Source organism: Nycticebus coucang, unplaced genomic scaffold (assembly GCF_027406575.1).
Source record: "Nycticebus coucang isolate mNycCou1 unplaced genomic scaffold, mNycCou1.pri scaffold_43, whole genome shotgun sequence".
In the NCBI taxonomy this organism is placed as follows: Eukaryota; Metazoa; Chordata; class Mammalia; order Primates; family Lorisidae; genus Nycticebus; species Nycticebus coucang.
Window position 1 is genome coordinate 2,927,820 of NW_026515577.1, and position 23,385 is coordinate 2,951,204.

General features: G+C 41.1%; 1 protein-coding gene and 1 non-coding gene across 2 annotated transcripts in view; one reads left to right on the forward strand and one right to left on the reverse strand.

The window, feature by feature from the left end:
* The window catches only part of LOC128579264 (p53 apoptosis effector related to PMP-22-like), a 49,439-nt gene extending 28,152 nt beyond the window's left edge, over nt 1-21,287 (reverse strand). The window contains exons 1-3 of the mRNA XM_053581435.1: nt 21,223-21,287; nt 19,559-19,703; nt 18,313-18,559 (exon numbers count right to left, since the gene is read on the reverse strand). Of these exons, the coding sequence (XP_053437410.1) occupies nt 18,313-18,559; nt 19,559-19,703; nt 21,223-21,287 (457 nt within the window). The remainder of the gene's footprint in view (nt 1-18,312; nt 18,560-19,558; nt 19,704-21,222) is intronic.
* LOC128579291 (U6 spliceosomal RNA) lies at nt 4,978-5,084 on the forward strand. The gene has a single exon (XR_008378117.1). It is a non-coding gene; the product is annotated as a U6 spliceosomal RNA (small nuclear RNA).
* Nucleotides 21,288-23,385: the final 2,098 nt, after the last annotated feature.

Consider the following 23,385-nt stretch of genomic DNA (forward strand, 5'->3'; position numbering starts at 1 on the left):
CATGCACCTGCAGCTCAAGCTGGTCTTGAACTCCTGAGCTCAAGCAATCCACACTCCTTGGACTCCAGAGTGCTAGGATTATAGGTGTGAGCCACCAGCCTGGCCCCCTACTTATTTTTATAGAATTTTTTTCCTTCTATTTAATTAAGGGACTTGATGCATGGATAGCTTTTTAACTGTGTTACTTATTTGAAGAAGATAAGATAAAAGTAATACACAAGTTGATTTTGTTAGAACTTATTCATTCTTTTAACATAATTCTAAGGCTAGGCTATTCGGGATTAATATTTTATAAGACGTTATTTGTATTATTAATGTGTTTTAGGTAAAATGTTTATTCGAATAAATTATACTGCAATCCTCTCAATGTTCTTTTTTTTTTTTAACTGAATAAGGTAGGGAAATAAAGGTATTAAGAAATTACAAAGGCATCTTACCACAAGGTGGGAAATGTGAAACATACTTGTCTAGTTTTAATTCTCCCTAGGGAAACTTTTCTAACTTAAAAAAAACCTTTAATAATAATTTCTTTTTCTTTCTTTCTTTTCTTTCTTTCTTTCTTTCTTTCTTTTTTTTTTTTTTTTTTTTGAGACAGAGACTCAAGCTGTCACCCTGGGTAGAGTGCTGTCACATCATAGCTCACAGCAACCCCCAACTCCTGGGCACAAGTGATTCTCCTGCCTCCGCCTCCCAAGTAGCTGGGACTACAGGCACCTGCCACAATGCCTGGCTATTTTTTGTCAGCCGTCATTGTTGTTTGGTGGGCCCAGGCTGAATTCAAACCGGCCAGCTCAGGTGTATGTCGCTGGTGCCTTAGCTGCTTGAGCCACAAGTGCCGAGCCTTTCTTTCTTTTCTTTTTTAAAAAAATCTGCAATTTGGGTAGAACTTTATAAGGATAATTCATCTTTATTCCATACAGCGTCAGCTGCAGCAACTCTGTTAGGGCTAGAGGATCGACCTCCCTCTAAGAACACTCTCTCACAAGGCTGCCTAGTTGGTAGTGGCTGCTGAATCAGCCAGCACTGGTGACCAGGGTCTTTGATTCCTGTCCACCTAGCCTGTCTCTGGAGCTACTTAAACTTCTTCAGAGTGTGGTGTCTGGGTCTCAGGAGGTTCCAATAGCCCTGGAAAGCACATGTGAGACATTTTCTGCCCTATCCTCTAAGTCCCAAAGTGTCACCTCTGCAACATTGTGAGAGATAAGCAAGTCGCCATGGCCAGGACAGATTCTAGGGAAAAGAAAACAGACTCAGTATCCCAAAACATAAGCAGCAAAGAATTTGTAGCTATATTTTAATCAAGCATAGCAATACATAAATTAAACACAGTGTTTATAAAAATGCCAAGTTTTCATTTTCTTAAGCGCAAAGGTTAATGTTAAAATTACATTTAAAGAAATAAACATGGGAAAATAGCTAGAAAATCCTCAGGAAAAAAAATAACATGGGGTCAGGAGGGTAAGGCAAGAGGATCTTTTGAGCCAAAGAGTTTGAGGTTGCTATGAGCTATGACGCCACAGCATTGTACTGAGGACACAAAGTGAGACTCTTGTCTAAAAAAAAAATAATAATTAAAAAAACGAAAAAAGCAAAATAAAAACAAGAGGTGGTTATGGGTCCTGCAAAATAGAAAAACATACTTTATAGCCTCTGTAACTAAAGCCATATAATGTTGCTCTACTGGGACAAAATGGATTAACAGGAATAAATTTAAGGATGTGTGGCAATTCAATGCACAGTAAAAGAAGTATCTCAAATCATAGAGGAAGAGATAGATTTTTGTAGTAAATTCAACTCAATCAACTGGATGGACATTTCGAAAACAATCAAACTGGCTCTGCACCTAAAATCACTGACCACAATACATTCCAAATGCAATGGGAATTTAATGAAGATGAAAAGTAAACCACATAAGCACTAGAAGGAATTACAGTAGGTGAGCGGCTTCCTTTATAAACTGAGTGTGGGGAAAGTTTTCTAAATTATAACAACATTTGGAAACAATGAAACTTTATAAATTTAAATACAACCATAAAAACCACTTTGTGTTCTAGGATATACCAAAGGCAAAGAAAAAGGAAAATTCTACTATAAAATGCTTTCAATTTATGTCACAAAATACACTGTATCCCAGATATGTAAAGTGATCCTAAACATCAGCACAGAGAAGAGGTCCCAAGTCTTTAGACACAGTACAAGGTGATCACCTTCATCACCGCACAGATTCAGATCCACCTCACAACGTGATGCCATTCCTCATCTGTCACATTTGCAAATTTTTAGTTTGACAACATATACACAGGCAAGGCTGTGGGAAAACAGGTACAGATGGCTAGAGGGAGTGCAAAGTGTGCAATGTCACAGAGGTGAGACTGGAAAGACCTTCCATGACAAAAGAGATTCCCTCCTTCTAGAAATTTGCCCTAAAGATAAAACACACACACACACACATATACACATGCACACTCACACGTTTATATGTCTTAGTATATAAGGGGTATATAAACTTTTATGCATGTATGTATGCATATGCAAGTTTATTCACGTACCATTGTTTGCAAAATCAAACTAGTGAGAACAATCTATAGGATGCCATCTATAGGAAACTGATTTGAATAAAGAATGATGGAAGAGAAGTATGTAGCTGAAAATGAATGAAGAAGAGTCTGTAAACTGTGTTACACCCAAGATGTATTGTTAAGTAAAATAAGCAAGCTGCAAGGGTGCAGATAAACAGAGAGACAGGTACTGCACACTATGCCGCAGCTTATGTAAGAAAAGAGAAGAAATGAGTTGTATATATACACCTGTACATATGCATGCAAATAAAAATTTGCTTCTTTTTTGCAAAAAGAAATTTTAAAAATTATTTTCTTTCTATGCAGGTAAGTGAAAATGGAGCATGAAGGAGATTATTACGGGATGAAGATTTGAATATATGTTTTCACATAGTTTTTTTGGGGGCATATAAATATTTTACAAAAAATTAAAGGTGGGCTCAGCACCTGTAGTTCAATGGTTAGAGCGCTGGCCACATATACCAGGGCTGGACAGTTGGAACCCGGCCTAAGCACGGTAAACAACAATGACAACTACAACAACAACAACAAAATAGCCGGCTGCTGTGGTACCTTTAGCCCCAGCTAGTTGGGAGGCTGAGGCAAGAGAATTGTTTAAGCCCAAGAGTTTGAGGTTTCTGTGAGCCGTGATGCCACAGCACTCAACCAAGGGTAACAAGTAACTCTGTCTCAAAAAAAAAAAAAAAAAAAAAATTGAAGATGATGAAAAGAGGCCAATCCTAAAGCTCAATCTAGACATAAAGAAATGTGCTGCAGGCGGCGCCTGTGGCTCAGTGAGTAGGGCACTGGCCCCATATGCCGAGGGTGGCAGGTTCAAACCCAGCCCCAGCCAAACTGCAATAAAAAAAAAAAAATAGCCAGGCGTTGTGGCGCGCGCCTGTAGTCCCAGCTGCTCGGGAGGCTGAGGCAAGAGAATCGCGTAAGCCCAAGAGTTAGAGGTTGCTGTGAGCCGTGTGACGCCACGGCACTCTACCCGAGGGCGGTACAGTGAGACTCTGTCTCCACAAAAAAAAAAAAAAAAAGTATCTGTTATATAATTAAGTTAATAGTCTATTGATCGTCTTTGCTATTCTTAATATTTAATTTTTAAGAAATTAGAAATGGTGTCAGCTAATCTAACTAAGAATGAATCAACCCCTGTGTGGGAATATAGTCCATGTACAAGGAAATAATTGGAGCCTTCTGTCTAGAAACCAGATCAAATAAAACCAACAAGGTATTCTAAAGCCCAGGTATGTCCCTTCACTGTTATGATTAAATGGAAGAATAAGGAAAAAGATAAGGATTGTGGGTATCCCTTATCTATAGAATTGCTTATACAGTAATTACAGTTATTTGTATAGTGCTGCATAATATAGAAAGTACTATGACCTGACTTGGCGCTCATAGCACAGTAGTTACGGCCCCGGCCACATACACCAAGGCTGGCGAGTTCAAACCTGGCCCAGGCCAGCTAAACAACACCAACAACTGCAAGAAAAAAATAGCAAGGTGTTGTGGTGGGCACCTATAGTCCCAGCTACTTGGGAGGTTGAGGCAAGAGAATCACTTAAGCCCAAGAGTTTGAGGTTGCTGTGAGCTGTGATGCCACAGCCCTCTACCCAGAACAACTTAGTGAGACTCAAGAAAAAAAAAGTACTATGACCTCACTGAGAGAAGAAATTAAAATATTACATTTGACTTTTTAGAATAAAATTTAAAGTTGTTTCAGATCTCCAAAAGTTACTGTACCAAAGAAAATGAAGGTGCAGTTTAATCTGTCTCTAAGATTCTTCCCAGTTTTAAGACAGTAACTAACAATGTTTTATATATTGATTGACTATATATTTAAAACTTTAATTTGCAGTATTCTCTAACCTTTCTTCTTTTTTTTAATTGAGACGGAGTCTCATTATGTTGCCCTTGGTAGCATGCTGTAGCATCACAACTCACAACAACCTCCAACTCTTGGGCTCAAGTGATTCTCTTGCCTCAGCCTCCCTAGTAGTTGGGACTACAGTTATCTGCCACAACACCTGGCTATTTTTTTTTGTTGTTTGTTTGTTTAGCTGGCCCAGGCCAGTTGGAACCCACCAGCCCCAGGGCACGTGAGCTGGGTGCCATCTAACCCTGTCTTACAAGCATGCAGTTGGATGCTATGGTTAGTATGGAAGGCAAAGCCTATGGCATTTGTGCACGCATTACAGGCCGAAATGTCAGAAATAAACACAAAATAAGAGGGAGGGATTTTTCTACCTCCAGCCTCCCTTCTCCCCACCACCTAAGTGAGATGAACCTGAGGTTGATGACAAAAGACGTTTTCACATCTATAAACAAGCACAGAAAACTGTCTCCAATAAGAACAGCATGTTATACAGCAAGGTCATCCCAGAGGGAGGAAGAAAAGACCTTACAAAGGGTGCTCGCTTCGGCAGCACATATACTAAAATTGGAACGATACAGAGAAGATTAGCATGGCCCCTGCGCAAGGATGACACGCAAATTCGTGAAGCGTTCCATATTTTTAAGCATTAAAATGGAAAAAATTATAATGCAAAAAAAAAAAAAAAAAAAAAAAGACCTTACAAAGGACTGCAGGGCTCCATGAAACTTGGGAATCATGGCAGGCCGGGCCCTGTGTATATGATAGAAGGGGAGCACAGGAACGGACAGGAGAGGATCCAGCATTCACACCAGAGAGGAGATGCGGAGGGGAAAAGTTCAATGTGCAAATCCTGGCATCAGATGCAAGGTCAACATAAGCTTGTGGGAAAACAGCAAAAGAATTCAGATAATACATACAGATTTCCAGGAATGACTTATTTTGCTGAATGGGTGAAACATAAAACAGGAAAGTCTCACCTGGATGAAATATACAGTTGGCTGTTTGAACAACTTAAAGCCTAAGTCCTTGTAAGAAAAAAGCATACCAAATAAATGTTCCTTCCTAAAGATTAGGAAAAACTCAGACTATTACTCAGAAGATCAAGGGTAAAATAATAGTGGCTTTGGTTTCACACCAAAGGCTGAAATGAACTCATTTGCTACAAACAAACAAACAAACACCAGCAGTGGGAGAGAAGATGCACACAGCAAGCAGAACTCTGGCTCTCGGGCTGATAAGCTGGAAAACTACACATCTCAAATGTTTCTGTATGACATGTTCAGCAGAAAACCACGCCAGATTCCGCAAAAAATTCAAAATAAAACTACCATATGATCCAGCAGTACCACTTCTGGATATATATGTATATATATCCCCAAAGGAAATGAAGTCACTCTCTCAAGGAGACGTGCGCACAGCCAAGCTCACTGCAGCACAGACAGGAATCAGCCCAAGTGCTGCTGATGAATGATGGGTAAAGAAAGTGTGTCATGTACACACTCACACACACACACATACACACATGCCATGGAATACCATTTAGCCTTTAAAAAAAGAAAGAGATCCTGTCCTTTTGACATTTGCAACAACATAAATGAAACTGGCGAATATTATGCTAAGTGAAATAATCAGCCAGGCACAGAAAGACAAATACGACATAATATCACTCACATATGTAATCTCAAGACGTCAAGCTCACAGAAGAAGGGGTGGGATGGTGCTTGCCAGGGCTGGGGGCTAGAGGAGGGAAGGTGCTGGTCCAAGAGCACAGCCCTTCAGTTATGTTGAGGGATCGTTCTGGAGATCTACTGTTCAGCTTGGTGCCTACAGTTAGTAATACACTATAACCGTATTAAATTTTCCAGGAGAGATTTTTATGTTGAGACCAAGTCTCTCTCTGTCACCCAAGCTAGAATGGTGTGGCGTCACAGCTCACAGCAACCTCAGACTCCTGGGCTCAAGTGATTATCCTGCCTCAGCCTCCCCATTAAGCTGGGACTACAGGCACCACCACTACTCCCGGCTAATTTTTCTGTTTTTGGTAGAGATGGGGTCTCACGCATGCTCAGGCTCATCTGAGAGCAAACCTTCAATGTTCTTAGATGCCCTTCCATACCTAATGAAGAGGTAACTATAAGGGATGGACAAGTTTAGGTAACATGACGGTGGTAATCATTTCACATGCATGGAGGTACATCAGAACATCACATTGTACAACTTACAGGCCATGTACCCAGCCAGCCACGTATGTCTCTTATTTTTCATATTACATGGCTGGATACTTTCTCGACAGCCCCTGTATGTATAAGTTTTGTCAATTATACCTCACTAATTCTGGAAAAATAAAACAATTGAACCCAGAACCCATGGTAGATCCCTGTAAAGGATATAGGACAAGAAAAAAGACATGAGTCTACTTGTGAACCAGCCCTATGAAAATGTTTTTGTTTCCCAGTCAGCAATGTTTAAGAGACCCTAAGTGAAATTTACATTTCTCTCCTGCTAGGATAGTGTTGCCATTTCCAGTAACAGATAATTTTTAAAATAAAGAACAGATTATGAATCATCAGTACAGTCTTTGAAAATTATTCGAAAAGCCAATAGTTATAATGGTGAATTTTAAATCTCAAAAAAAAAAAGACATGACAAATTTATAAATCAAGAATCACAAAAGCAACTAATGAAATATCCTTGAATAGTGAAATCATTTTTTAAGGACCTGTTCTAGATTATCTGGGATATATGGCACACACCAGTATAACCGTGGAGGAAAATACGGCAGATATGAGTTCCAGAAATAATAAAAAAATGAGTGTTACCTATGAAAAAATATTTGCCAAAGTGCCTTATATAGAGAACAGACTATTTTAAAGGCTTTTTGGTATAATTTTGAAACATTGATGATAAGATTTCAGCCAAAAAGAAAGAAAATTCAAAGAGCCAGATGAAACAAATTTTATATAGTCCTATTCTACAAAGGCCTGAAAATAAAAATAAACTGCGCTTGACATATTCCTCTTGAACAAGCACCTTTCCTACGACCGTTTCTAGCTATTATCTTTTAAATCCAAAAATTGTCAAAATGCAGAGACTAAGATTTTATGCACATAAGGTCTGCGAACTAAGTTCACGAACCCACCCTAGAAAAAGTGCTGCATATGTCATTGCCTAATATCCTTATGGTCCCCTCCAAAGTGCTCCCCTTAGGACGCTGCACCCCGATGCCAGGACCTAGTCCACCCATTACAGCAATTTGCAACTCTTTCCTAGAGTGGCCATCAGAGGCATCATCACGTAGGTCTGACAATTAAGTTTGTAAACTTATGCTAGGAAAAAGTGCTTTGAAGGGAGGACTAGATGCTGGCATCAGAGCATAGCCTCCCAAGGGGAGTACTTTGAAGCTGACCCTAGTGATATGTAGCAATAAGGTATGTAGCAATTTTTCTAGAATGGGTTCATGAACATTATACATTTGAATATATTATGATATAGTTGCTTATAAAATTTTAATCACCAAATCTATGCTGCTAGTTACATGAAAAATTAAATATACTAAATTTCAAAGATGTTTCTATCATCCTTTCTAGAATAAAGAAGTACAAGGCTCTAACAGTAAGTTTATTTCTATTTTGTACTGATTGCCAGAAATATGGCACAAGTCAATTGATTTGTATCTATAGATTCCTTAAAGATTTCTTTTGTTGCATTAAGCATGCGGGGATTTCTCTAGTAGATTCAAATGAATAGTTCAGGCAAGTTGAATAAATACCCCTTCCCCTTATCATTTTCTTAGTTAATAATTTCTCAATGTTTTGTCAGTAACCAATACATAAATTTATTCCTTACTCTATTAACAGTGCATAGCAGGGATTTAATAAACACTGTTTATTGAATGTCAAAGCACTGTTGGAGCAAACACGTACTTGAGAGAAGGGAGAATCTGAAAGTTCCCAATTGTGCCACACTCCATGTACTTGAGAGAAGGGAGAGTCTGAAAGTTCCCAACCATGCCACACTCCATGTACTTGAGAGAAGGGAGAGTCTGAAAGTTCCCAACCGTGCCACACTCCTTTGGCACTTACACGGGAAAGGATGCAAAGACATGATGATTACATGTCCATGTAGCTCCATTTAGCCAAATTTACTTAAATCAGTTAGAAAGCTAAAATGCGTTTATTCAACTGCCATCTGAGCAAAAGTACCAGGGCAGTGGGACAATCACAAAACTCTTACACACATATCAAAACACATCATATGAATTTTAATTCAGACTGAAGGCATTTTCCCAAAATTATAAAATCCCTTCCCTTTTCCTTCTTCACCTTATATTACTGCCCATTTTTCCTGTAAATTTAAGAAGAGTGGTACATCTGTCAGGGGTATGCCAATTGCCTGATGACTCGAACTCTGCCTGCTAAATACTATTTAAACACAGTGCAGTAAATCCAGAAAGAGTTGATGACTCCCTAATCACAACTAGGGAAATGGCAAGTTGGTAGAATTAAAAGTATTTTACTCACTCCTTATTTATGTCTGTCTGACCAAACTGACATGGATGAAATCATTGACAATTAATGGAAAGTTCAAGAACGCTCCCATCATCCTCCTATAAACTATCTAGAAGCCCCCATGAAAAATATAAATAAATAAAGATAGAATTAAATGTGAAAAGAAATGGTGAAGCATTATCATCTTCTTATTAAAAAAAATATAGCAAACAACCTGTGAGCTATACATTAGTCTTTGGCATACTATCATTGGTTGCTTAATATCCTCTACATTCTATTAGAATTTATCAAGTTAATTGAAATAGCTTCTGCTTTTTCTTACTGTATGTAGTAACTGCCTTGCATTAGTGTTTTTTAAACCCTACACAGTACAGCTGGTTGTTTTAAATTATTCTCTGACAGATAAAACTAAGATACAGCAATATTACACCACAGCTAATTTATTTAAATGGGCATTCTACGTGTTCTTAAACATAAAGAAGAAAATGTCTCTTTAATGTCTCCTTAACTCACTGCAGGACGTGGGAGCAGGCATCTGCATGAGTTCAGCTTCTTGGAAACAGGGGAAAACAGCAACAGTGGCATGACAAGAAAACTTTAAAGACGGCATTTAAACTGTGGCGACAAATGAAACAAGCTCATGCTACATTAAATCCATGCATGAAGAATACTCATCCTCCTCACTAGAATTCTTGCCCAGTCAGTGAAATAGGCAGGAGAAATGCAGACAAACCTTAAACTGGTTACATATTACAATTTCCTTTTTTCCTATAAAAAAACTTGAAAATGTTGCCCACAGCCGTCCCCTGTCAGAGAGCCAGGGCCCTGCCCCTTGCCCAGAGGACCGCCTCTGAACTGTAAGCAAGTCCTTCACTGAAAAAGAAAAAAAAAGAACAAAAGCTATTACTGATCATTATTGCCAACCCTTTGGAGCCTTTTAAATAGATATCAATGGGACTTCAAGAAAATTTAAATATTTATAAGATTTTTAAAATTACTGATCAACTTGTCAGATGACACAATTGCAAAAGCCCACGATTTTGTTCAAAGCTCTGGCGTCTTACAACATCAGTTTAAGAACTGCCAGATTCATCTTCGTAAAACAGTTTTAATCATGCCTCTGTCTTATGCACAAATGTCTGGTAGCCTCCTTTGCCTACCAAATTAAATGTAAAGTCCTCACTGGTGTTTAGAGCCCTTCCTGATATCACCCAGGCAGTCCTTCCTTCACAGGCTCAGCCTCAACCACGTAACTGTCGTGGCTCTTTCCCGCCTCCACACTTCCCTTTTCTCTTGTTGACACACATTCTCTTTCCCCACATTCACCTCTCAAAGTCTTTATTATTCAAGATCATCTTAAATCCTAATGTTTTCTGATTTTCACTCTATCTTTTCTTTCTTTCTTTTTCTTTTTTTTTTTCTTTTTTGATAGAATATAACTCTTGTCAGCCTGGATACAGTGCGTGACATCATAGCTCACGGCAACCTCAAAAGCAATTCTGTTGCTTCAGCCTCCCTAGTAGCTGGGAAAGCAGGTATGCTCCACCATGCCTGGCTAGTTTTTCTATGTTTAGTAGAGACGGGGATCTCTCTCTTGCTCAGGCTGGTCTTCCAATTCCTGAGCTTAAGAGATCATCTTGCCTTGGCCTCCCAGAGTGCTAGGATTACAGGCGTGAGCCCCAGCACCTGGCCACTCTAACTTCATGCAAATGTACGTGAGATGTCATCCCTCCTCTCTTTAACTCTCCAAGTTTTGTTTTTCTTGTTCGTGGATGAGTCACGCTGCCTTAATTTACATTATCTATGTGCCTGTTCCAACACCCTTTTCCGTTAGACTGAGCTCCTTGAGGATAGTCAGAGGCTCTACTTCTGCCGGCATCCAGCAGTACTGTTGCCCGGCATGCCAGAAGGAGTTAAGACAGAACACATAGGAATGCGAGAATGATTTAAACTTTACTAAGATGAACCTTCACTGAGATTCAGGTAGAGGCCATCTTACAAGCAGCTGAGCAACATGGAAACAGCACGCAAGGTCAACAGCCAGGTGCAAATCCCGCATGGTGCACTTGCTGCTGAAGAGGGCTGAAGGGGCAGAGGAAGGGCACTGACTTGTTTTTTCTTTGCTCTCTCTTTTTTGTTTGTTTATTTGTTTCAGGAATCATGATAGCCCGGTTTTCCATTAAGTTTAGGTTCTCTGGGACTCAACACTCCCTCGAGGAAGGGGACACATTTAGAAGTTCTGTTAACTCTTTCGGCATCATCAGTGCAGTGAAGAAGTCATTTGTTCAATGATCTGGAAGGCCGTGAGCGCGTCCCTAAGGCCCACATCTGTTACTGGGCAGGAAATACAGCAACTTGTTGTATATACTAATTGGGTCCGTTAGTAATTTTGTTCTCTTTTATTTTTCATAAATGACGAAACAACAATTACTCCAGTTGAATCATATTGTGATTTATTTTCACAATTTGTGCCTCAAAGATACTTCTTCAAAATGCTAAAAGCCGTGGGTGTGGTATCTGCCCCATTAGACTACATAAGGTGAAATAACATGTTTCTGATGCAATCCTGGCCTTAGCATGACCAGCTGACAAGCATAAACTCGTATCCATCTTCCTAGGCTCTCACAGTTAGTTCTATGTTTCCCTCCCTTTTTTCCTGAGACTATTTTTTTCCTTCCAGCATGGAGCACAATCTGGGCCTTCTGTCATGCCCAAATATTCCCAGATGCTTCTGTTACTGCTTTAGATAATTCTCTGCTTCATGTCCCACCTCTGTCTTCTCAGTCTTTCTCTGAGGTTTACGTGGTTTCAATGATCTACATGTGTGAGTCTCTGGGAAAGTCCTCACCAATCCCATCTGTAATTCTCTAGTACGACTTGTGGTTTTGCTGCTTTCAAATTCTTCGGTCCATTCCACTTCCATGCAGAGAAACACAGCACTTGCTGGGAACAGTTAAATAGCTGGAAAAACAGGCTGAGTCTGTGTAATTGCCTTTGTATATGTTCCCCAATCTTGGCATGTCACAGAAAATTATACTCACACCGCCTACGGCAGTGAGTAGCCTTTTATTATTTGTTACTTTTTTTTTTTTTTCCCGAGGAGTATTATACATCCTATCACTTTCCCTTTTGGAAAACTACTACTACACACAGTTCAGAAATAACAATAATAGAGAAATTTTAGTGTAGAAGATGCATTATCTTTTTCCCTTCTTTAATAATAAAATGAAAATAGAATTTTTCTTTTTTTTTTTTTTTTGTGTGTGTGGTTTTTTGGCCAGGGCTGGGTTTGAACCCACCACCTCCAGCATGTGGGACTGGCGCCCTACTCCTTGAGCCACTTGTGCCACCCGAAAGTAGAATTTTTCAATGCATTTCTTTGAATTGATGAGGTTAATATTTTATTTGAACATCCTACAAAGGCATAAATAGGTTTTATATCTTTATACTGATATGAATAAAGAAAATAAAGGTAAATTCATTCATATGATCAATTTTTTCTGTAAATTTCACAAGCTTGTCTATCTGTGGAGTAGATTTGGAAATATGATTTATTAACAGCATAGTTTTCCTCCCAGCCTTCCTGGCTCCAATCTGTTTTCAGCCTCACCAATGTCTCCTTGCTCATCGTCCACCCTGTATGCAGTCACTTTGCAATCTGCTCATTTCTGCTTTGAAATGTCTCTCCAATCTATCATCTTTTCCATCATTCATCCCTCCTGTCAGCCCCCTTGCATATAAGCTGTAGCATCACTCCCTCTTGTCCATTCTCCTTCCATTTCTCCACCTTTCCCATTCCTCCTCACCATACTTCTTGTTATCATAACGGATTGCCCCCAAATCATTAATTCAGACTTGTTGATAGTAAAACCCCTCATTTTGGTCTTCTAGACCCTTTAACGTTTTACCACAATTAGTGTTTCTTCCAAATTCAATATTTTCTATAATCCAAGCAATTGGACATTTACTGTTCCCAGACTTTACTAGCCACAAAAGTTTAGTACAAAACTTTGCTGAACAAAAGCTCTACATCTCTACGTGGTGAAAATCTACCCCTCCTTTAGATACAACTGATCTAAACATTTCTCTTTTAAGAAATCTTATCCCCCCAAGCTAATGAGTTATTGCATTCTTATGAAGATCTATGATGTTTCTCTCCCCTCAATGATCTCTCTAGTCTTGTAGGATACATATTTGATTATTTGTAGTTCGCTTGCACATGGGAGTGTAGTATTTGCACATCTGTGTGTCTCTAATTTGTAAAGACTTGATTTGTAGTTCAGTACCTAGTATGGAGCCTGCCACACAGTACCTGCTCAGAAAACACATCAAATTCCATCAATATGTATGTTCTGACTTAGAAGTGTTCTCAAAAATTATGTCCATGTGCCTAGTCATTAATAAAAACCTACGTGGATTACGCCCCTGCCTGCTCTTTCTAGCAGCGCACATTTAACTAAGTGCTTCTGCTTCTTCACAGCCGGCAGTTTTGATTTTGCTGTCTGTGCACATACTTCTCGTCTCCAGCTGGCCCAGCCCTGGGTGGGCTGCAGAGCCGTTATGCTGTCGCTGCCCCGCTTCCCTGGGACCTGCCTCTGTCTTGTTCTGACATAGTTATCCCTCTCCCAAGTTCTATTTTTTTGCGCAGTTTTTGGCTGGGGCTGGGTTTGAACCCGCCACCTCCGGTATATGGAGCCAGTGCCCTGCTTCTTTGAGCCACAGGCACCACCCTCAAGTTCTATTTTTAAAAGATGACTCAGTAAAATGCATTAATATTTGTGGTATTATTTTCAAGAATTTGTCTTAAATCTGGCAGGTGGGAGATTAACAACTTGTTCATAGTTTATCCAGCCCTTGTGCGTTCTGCAGACTTTTTTCCTCTGCTGTCAATACTTTTTGCCTTTTCTCCAGCTTAATTTTTTATTATCCCGAGTCATGTTTAAAAAGGTTGGTTAGGGAAAGTAAGGGAAGCAGGTTGGCAAGGAAGAAGGAAGGTGCTGGGCAGAGACCCCCTGGAGAAGTGGTTCTCAACTTGTGGGGCGCGACCCCTTTATAACAATGAAAGTACATTGTGGCATTGGAAGGTTGAGAACCTCTGCTCTGTGCTGGGGTCCACCCTTTGCCCAGCCCTCCCCACAGCCAAGCAATCTTCAAACACTATCCACCTGCACAGCCATCTCTCACCTTCACGGCCCCTTTCCACCCCACGACTGTTGCTGTGGGAGGCCCTCATTGTCACTGGCACACATCATTGTAGAAAACTTCTGGTTAGTCCTTACCGTGCTTTATCACCATTCTTAGAGCTCATCATTTATTCTGCTGTCAGAAAGAATATTCTACAGTGCTTGTCCGATCATGCCAGGTATTTACTTAAATCTTCAATGACTTCCTGTCACCTAGAGAAAAAGTCCCAGCTCCTGTATGGTGGTGCTAGCGCTCCAGGCTCACCTGTCAAGTGAATTCTCTGATTCACAGGGTGTTTGCTACCTACCCCTCTCCAACTGGTTCTTAGACACCTCCTCCTTGGGGGGGGGAACCTCTCCTGCTTGATTCACAGTCTCTGTCAAGCATGATTACAAGGATAAAAGTGTCTTTCACCAGCTCCTATCCAAGAAAGAGCTGGCCATTCCCTCCCTGCGCAGCATCCTACTGCACAGACGAACTTATTCCCCTCATATCCCCTCTGGCATCTGTTGCACTTGGCAGCCAAGGGCACGGTCAGTGGAGCTTAACTGCTGAACTTTGAATTCTGCCTCTGCTTCTTTGTAACTGTGGAACTTTGTGCATTCCCCTCAGTAAAGTGGAAACACAAATAGTAACTATTTCCAGGGTTTATTTCAACTACATAAGTAAGTTTATAAAACAATGCCTGCCTGCAGTGGGCACTGCACAAGGAGTAGCTACTGCAGTAATTATTTCTATTTCCCTGGCTGGATTGTCCTATGGGTAGGCTCCATGTCTGGCTGTTTTTACCCTCCAGGTCCAGCACAGGTTCCAGAATTTATCAGGCCTACAGTAACTTTGGTGATAGGATGAAAAGAAACATTAAAACAAAAATAAGAGAATAAAAGACCTTTTATTTCCCCAAGTGACAACATGTGGCTTTCTTATTGTTCCCCTGTGATGCGAAAGGAACTGGCAAGGTACAAACACAAATGTTGGCAGTGTTTCACTTGAGAGCTTTCATCCAACTATCCAAAGTGCACAGTGTTTTAGTGGGGAGTTTTTATTCCACTACCTCTCAGAATTTGATGAGCCCCAGCAGGGCGGGCAGTCTGAAGAAAATGCCAGAAAACCAGGAAGCAAGACTGGCTGCATAAATTGTGGGGCCTAGTGCAAAATGAAAACGCAGGACCCCTTATTCAAAAATCACTGTGAATGTCCAGATTGTAGACCACGTGTTCAAGGGTGGAGCCATTCTGAGGCCGGGGGTGGGAGGTGTGGGGGTTGGTTTGACTGCACAGGTTTCCATCCCATGAAGGCAGCCCTGCCAGGAGGAGTCTGTGCCCCCATGGCCTCTGCAGTGTTTGGAGACACAGATCCAGGGCATCTCACTGCCAGATTTACCAAGAAGTTCTAGGTCTCTGAGGCTCAGACTATGGCTTTCCATCCCCAACTATCCAAGATTCAGCTTGTCCCATCCACTAGAAAATCTCTGGGATCTGAGCTGCCTATTTTGCAATCCCATTGCTGAGCATCTACCCAGAAGAAAAAAAATGCTTTTACCACAGGGACACTTGCACTGTTTATCGCGGCTCAATTTACAATGGCCAAGATGTGGAAACAACCTAGATGCCCACCAACCCCAGAATGGATTAACAAGCTGTGGTATGTGTATACCATGGAATACCATTCAGCCACTAAAAAAGATGGAGACTTTTACATCTTTTGTATTAACCTGGATGGATGTGGAACACATTATTCTTAGTAAAGCATCACAAGAATGGAGAAGCAAGAATCTTATGTACTCAATTCTGATACGAGGACAATTAAGGTCCTAGTACACCGTAGGGGGTGGGGGGTGGAGAGAGCTAAGAAAGAGAAGGAGGGAGTGGGGGGACAAGGAGTGTGGTTCACCTTTTGGGGGGTACAATTATAAGAGGGTCTTTATCTAACAAAAGTAATCAATGCAATCTAGTTCTGTGTACCCTCAATGAATCCCCAACAATAAAAAAAAAAAAAGACAAAGTTGTTCATTTATTAAACAAACTCTGCCTAAGATGCAGTCCATACAATTGGGATTTCTGGATTTTCTCAGGAAAGACCATAGTTGTTAATATCTAATAAAAGAAAAAAGAGCAAAATAATAGTGTGACCGCACGTGTGTATGCTAATGGTGATAGGAACCAACAAGGGCAAATCGTGAGGGATGAATCCCCAGCACTGGCCACTGGAGGAGCTGTTTCATGCTACATAAGAAAGTCTTGAAATAAATCCCATTAGACAGCTTCTCAGATCATCTAGTACTCCTGATCTGCCCCTCCAGAACTGTAACTACACTGCCTTAGAGAAAATGGTACAAGACATCCTACACATACCACAGAGGTAAGTGGTAGACAAATGGGAAAAAAGAAAATAATTAGAAAAGAGGATATATTTGTTAGGGGAAGTAAATTGGGGTTGAGCAAGAGAAAAAGGGAATTAAAATAGAAGGTGGGAAGGGACAATGAAGCTTCTGGCCTGGAAAAAGAGAATCACTCAGCGCTTCTGTTACACAGATGCATTAAAATAGAAGCTCAGTGTGGAGGCAGTAAGCCTGGAGGTAATGCACACAGGCAGAGAGCCAACAGGCTCGGCTGTTGGCAGCCACTTGGCCTCCGGTGCCGCTGCGACAGTGTCCAGGTTGTATCTGTCAGACACTGATCCACTGAACGCTGCTATTTCTTAGTTAAGGATCCTGATGTTGGCTTTGACATCTTCGTCGTTTGAGTGCCATAAGCCAATGGTGATTGCAGAGTAGAAAGGAACAGGATTTACTATGTGTGGCGAGGGATGATAGCGAGTGTAGTATTACTCAAACAAATGCTGGTGGTGGGCGATGAAGGCTCTTGCAAACAAATTGCATTGTCTCTTAGGCTATTTATGTTTTCAATGACTATTTATTGAATGTCTTGTGAGTGCTGGGCACATAGCCGTGAACAAGAGAAACGCTCTTCCTAGGCAGTTGGAGAGTAAATAACTAAGCACATAACTGAACAAGATAATTTCAAATGGAGATAAAAATGTGATTTAAAAAAGGAAAATGGGGAGAAGTAATTGAATAACTGTTGGGAAAGGACTATATTATATTAATAGAGTGGTCAGCAAAGGCTGCTCTGACAAGGTGGTAGCTTGCCAAGAGCTGAATTATAAAAGACACGCAAAGAGGCAAATATAACCCATTTAATGTAGTGGGAACAGCATGTGCAAAGGTCCTGAGGCTAGACAGAGATTGTCATTTTGGTAACCAAAAAGAAATCAGCAAGGCTAGAAAGGAGAAAGAAAGGAGAAATATATGGAAGGGGATGGTACCAGCAGAGAGAAGTCATGTAGGGAGTTGTAGGCCACAGTAAAGAGTTCTACATTTATCATTTATTTTAAAGGCAACAGGGAATCTCTGCGGGGATTACAAAAGGGGTGATATAATCTGATTTCAGACTTTAAAGTCAAATCTGAGCTTCTGTGTGTAGTATAGATTTCAGGAGCAAGATAGGGAATAGAAGCCCCGTTGTGAGGCTGTCTAGTGGTTCGGCCAGATGGGCGGAGGACATAGACTGGGCGTAGGACGTCTGGGGGGCAGTGGGAGGAGGACAGGAGGTGTCCGGACTCAGAAGGAAGCAATGCTGTGTCTGTGCAGCCCTGGGGGGTCACGTCCTGAGAGGAGGGTGGCAACCAGCTTCCCAAATAGGAAACACCTCGTCTGTTTGAAACCTTCTCCCTCGGCACCTTCAGTGTTCAGAACAGAACACTGAAAAAGTTACTTTCGAACCAAGTCTATATATGTAAGTTGCCATGGGTTGTCACAGTGGGGATTCTTATTTCCAGCCTACATCTTTTATTTCGTGAGCAAGATTCGTGTTTCTTTCAAAGTGCGGGCACTCAGCTTCCCCTGTTGCAGATACGGTCCCTCGTGAGTGAGCAGGGAGTGTCTCTGAAGCCTGGCCCAGTGAGGTTATTATGAGCAAATAACTGCCACCTAGGTAAAAATATCCACAAATAAAAACGTAAGAGGAGACTTATACACATGCACACAAGCAAACAAACATTTCAAGTGAGCATTTGAAGGGATGTTCATCTGGAGTAACTCAGTAAAGTGGCCTCACAGACTGCACCAGCCTTCGAAGGCACAGAGAGGCTACAGTGCTCGTCCTTGAGGACTCACTGTCAGAGTCCCTTTCTACTTCAGAAAATCTCTTAGCCACAGACAGATACCTTCCCTGCGCGTTCCCAGGCCGGCACTCACTGCTGCGATTTCGTTGGTGCCGCCTCCCACAGGAGGCAGTGGGATCCCTGCCCGCAGCTCCTGGATGCTCTCTCCATTTCAGCATCTCCAGGGCCTGCTGGGCCCCGCAGAGCAGACCTTCAACAGGAGGAGACAGGGCCCAGAGCAGCAGCCTGTACTCCAGCAGCTGTTGTGTCAGCAGCCAAAGGATTCCATTTCTACAGGTACGCGATAGGCTTTTTTTTAAAAAAACAGATAAACAGATGGACAGAAAGTTTTAAACCATTGACTCTTGGCAGAGACATTAAGATGGGCTCAGGCATAAGGTCGGATGTAATTATAATCTTGGTTATGCCTGGTATACAGGCATATTTTTTGTTCCATACACATTTAAAGATTTAATTAAATGTTTTATTATAGGGAACCACAGTGCCCAAAATCAGCATCACTACCTTTTTCATAATAGAAGCAGCTATTTCCTCATTTTGTTTTGAGATTTGAATACATATCAAGCTTACTTTTACTTGGTAATATCAATATGGTCATCAACAAAAATGTCCTGTTTCCTGTTATTAGAAGGGCATTATTGCAACGCAAGCTCGAGGCAGGCACATGTTTCCCCCAGACGGGCACTTTCTCTGATAGAAGGGACAGTAACACAGGGAAAACAGAGGCAGTGCCCTCCGCACTCAGAAAACAAAAGCAGGTATAGCAACATCAACACCAAAATCAGCATTAGTAAGAAAAAATAGGAAAAGCACTAATCGTCATAGTCAATATTTTCACCTAGTGACAGTCTGAAGCCCCAACAACAATTTCATGAAGTTTTACGTTTTCTTTCCTTGCCCTTTTGGTAAACCATTGGGTGAGGGGTGGGGGGTGTGGGGGGTGGGGGATGGGAGAACCTCAGAAAAAATATCTCCTCCCTGGCCTTTCAGAGTCATTTGGACTACAAAATACTGTAAGTGGTCATTAGAGAAAAAACGTCCTCCTCAGAATCCAAATTTATGAATATTTCAGTTTTCACTGAAATGGAGATAATTTCCTATATAAAACACTTCCTTTTTTTTTTAACAACAGCATCCCTTTTGCCTTTGAGGGAGGAAGGGAGTGAGGAAGGAGCAGAGGAAAACTAGAAGGGCGAGGAGAGGGAGGAAGAAGGGAGAGTGTGAGGGATGGAAGTTACCTGGTCCCTGCGGTGCCCAGGGGTGGGGGCCTGGGCGGCTGGGCTGGTGGGAGTCAGCGTGGGGAAACAGAGCCACTGAGGGGCTACCAGACCACCCAGAATAGAGCGGTCCGGAGTCCTCAGGATCTGCCTGGCTTGTAAGTTACTGCGTAGAGAAGCATGTCAGTTCTTTTAGATGAAAAGTTAGAGCTGCAAAGGAAGGCCTGGCCTGCTCATGGCCAGGGAGGGTGGTTAGCTGAGGAGGATGGTGAGTGGGAACTCAGTAGGAATGGAGAGTTAGAGCAGGCTACAGGCATTCCTCTCTCCAGAGACCCCCATGGGACAGATCTGCTCCAGGGGGCCCTAGAAGTCCAAGTCACAAAGCATATGTATGTTCTTAATCATTTTACCCAGGGCTCCCTCCTGCTTTCCTGGGAGCAGCTTTATTTGTAATTCCTGGGTGAGATTAGGTCATTTGTCCAGGGCTCATTCTGTCCATACTTATACCCTGCCCCTCTCCTCCACCTGTCACTTCCCAATTGAAGTCAGATGCTGAAAAGAAGATTTATAAGAAAAGCCCCAAAGCTTTTAGGGGAAAAGACAATGTGAGTTCCTTTGTGAGAGAAAAAGAAGAAAGGAAAGGTTTAGTATCATTTTTCTAAAACTAGAAGACAGGCTCGGTGCCTGTGATTCAAACGGCTAAGGCGCCAGCCACATACACTTGAACTGGTGGGTTCAAATCCAGCTTGGACCCGCCAAACAACAATGATGGCTGCAACCAATAAACAGCCAGGCTGGGGCTGTGCCTGTGGCTCAAAAGAGTAGGGTGTCGGCCCTATACACCAGAGGTGGTGGGTTCAAAAACTGCAAAAGAAAAAAAAAAAAAAAGCCAGGCATTGTGGCAGGGGCCTATAGTCCCAGCTACTTGGGAGCCAGAGGCAGGAGAATCGCTTGAGGCCAGGAGTTGGAGGTTGCTGTGAGCTGTGATGCCACACCACTCTACCCAGGGTGACAGCATGAGGCTCTGTCTCAAAATAAATAAATAAATACAAATAAAACTAGAAAACAATATATCCTAATTTTGACATAACTACTCCAAAGATATTTACCTCAATAAAAGGGGGGGAGAGGGAGAGAATACTGCATACTTCTTCCTCAATCCTGAAACGAGGAGCAGAAAATTAAGACCACTGTTGATAAATCAGATATTTTTCTACTTTTCAAAGTTATAATTAAGATTGCAATAACTTCAGATTCTTTTATTAAGATTGCTTTTGCTCAATGTTTAAATCTGTTTTTTGCACATTTTACAATGCCTTTTTTTTTTAGTGAAAAACACATTATAATTAAATTTCTCTAATGTTATCATTACATACATTCCAGATGAATAGGATTACAGTAAACTATTGGGTCTTAAAAATTATTCTTAACAAAAAACTTCCTTCCATTGCCTAAATATGACAAATGAAGCAGAAATGAAAAACAATGGTACTACAGTTTTAATTTGCTAGCATCTTAATTTTAAATAAAACCATGTATGCATATAAGCAACCATCTGGATAAAATGTTTAAATTCAATAAATCTATTTTAAAAAGGAATCATTTTTGTTGACACAAAGTCAAACACTTGTGAATTTAAAAGCTTCTAGACTAATGCCTAGTACCCTATCTCAACAGAAAAATACAGAAAAGCAAATTGAAGAAACTTCTCAAAAGAGGAGGGAGAATCCACATTTGTAGGAGGGGCCATCGTGGTGGAGGCAGGTGCCACAGGAATGGGGGGTCCCAAAACTCCTGACAGTCCGGTGACCCAGGCAAATTATTTAACCCCAATAAGTAATCATTTTGTCATCCCATACAATAGGCATAAGGATGACACCATGGTAAGATCATTCTGAGGATTCAGTTTGAAAAAAGTGGACCTGTCTTCTGTATCCCTCATGAATTTATGTTTATTGGACGATTGGCAACAGGAGGGAGGGCATGAGGCGGGATCTCACCCAATGCGCACATTGTATATAACACGCCCCCTGGGTGAAGGGCTCTTCTACAAATAGAACTTTACTCTGGAAGTGAGAACAACTAACCTAAAAATGTGTTCCCTTATATTAATTTGAAATAAAAAATAAATTTAAAAAAGAATTTATATTTATTGGGGATTTCAAAATGTTACCTTTACAGGCTGAATTGTGTCTGCCCCAAATTCATACATTAGCTTCCTAACTGAGCACCTGAGAATGTGACCTTATTTGGAAACAGGTTTGTAACAGATGTAATCAGTTCTGGCAAGGTCATCGGGGTGGGCCCCAATCCACTGTAACTGGTGTCCTTATGAAGAAGAGAGCTTTTGAGTACAGACACACACACAGGGGGAAAGTTGTATGGAGAGACTTGGAGAACACAGCCGTGTATAAGCCGTGGAGGGAGACGCAATTCTTCCTCACAGCCCTCAGAAAGAAGCAGGGCTGCCCACACCTTGATTTCAAGCTTACGGTCTCCAGAACTGTGAAACAAAAAGTTTCTGTTGTTTAAGCCAAGCAATCTGTGGTCCTTTGTTCTGAAAACCCAGAAAACTAACATGATGATCTAATCTGGAAGAATATTTCTGCAAATGTAATGAAGGTGAGATCATACTGAGCTGCGGTGGGCCTGTGTACACAAGCAGACCACGTGAAGCCGCAGACACTCACAGGCACCCACGCATAGGACGAAGCTAGGTGACAACAGGCAGAGACAGAGTGATGGGACTCCAGGACACAGAGCACACAGCCCGTCAACAACATGAGTCCATGCTCCTGCAGGGCCTCAAGCCCTTGATTTTAAATTTCTCTTCTCCAGACTTTGAGAGGATGAGTCTCTGTTGTTGTTAGCCAGTTTGAGGTCATCTGTTACTGCAGCCCGAGGCAACTCACGTGGAAAGGGTCACACTGTAAGTACTTAGTCCACTTAGAAAGGACTGTGTGAAGATTTATGATTAGAAATTATGCTTCCACCTCCAGGCCAGAGTTTAAGATTACCAAACCCTGAATGAGCTTGTGTAATTGCTACTAGGATATTGATAACCGCAGAGTGTGATTTTTGAATTTGGTCATGTCCTAAACTACTGCTGTGGGGATCAGAGGGAGAAGAGTTTTCATAGGAGAAATAGTAAGCCCAGGATACTACCAATGAAATCCACAATGGTAAGTAACACAGAAGTCAATTAAAGCAAGCATGTTAACCTCATAAGATGGTCTATGTGCGGAAACAACACCTAAGGAAAACTCACCCCCGACAAGGATGGGAGAAAACTACAAAGAATTTACTGTATAGCATAACTCTTAAATGTTTTCTACTTCAACCTCAGTTTCTATAAGAAAAAAAGTATCTATTCTCCAAAGCAATTGAACTGGACAGCTGTAATGGTCTTTCAATCATCTGCTTAGGGAGACTCTCCCTGCCTGTCAATCAACAATGGAACAATTGATGTTATTCTTTTAAAACTTTACAATCCTTTACTTCTACTTCATTTCAGAGCTCTCACTTAAGCTGGCTGGCCTTTAAAAGATTTATCTTTATCCTGTTGATGGCTACTAATTCAAATATGAAGCCAAATGTCTGGTTCAATCTAGTTCCCTACTCATCTTCAAACTGCATAAACAAACCACACATTCTAATTATTTCAGTGTGCAGTGGTTCTTCTACTAGCAAATTGGCCACCAAGTTTATTACCTATTTATGTGGAATACCACATATACAGGACTGTTAATGTTGCTCTTGTGCTGTTTTTGGTTTTGTTTTAGTTCCTCCATTCTAAACAGTCCTCTGAAAGGAAACAGTTTGTTGATCACCGAAAAATTATGAATATT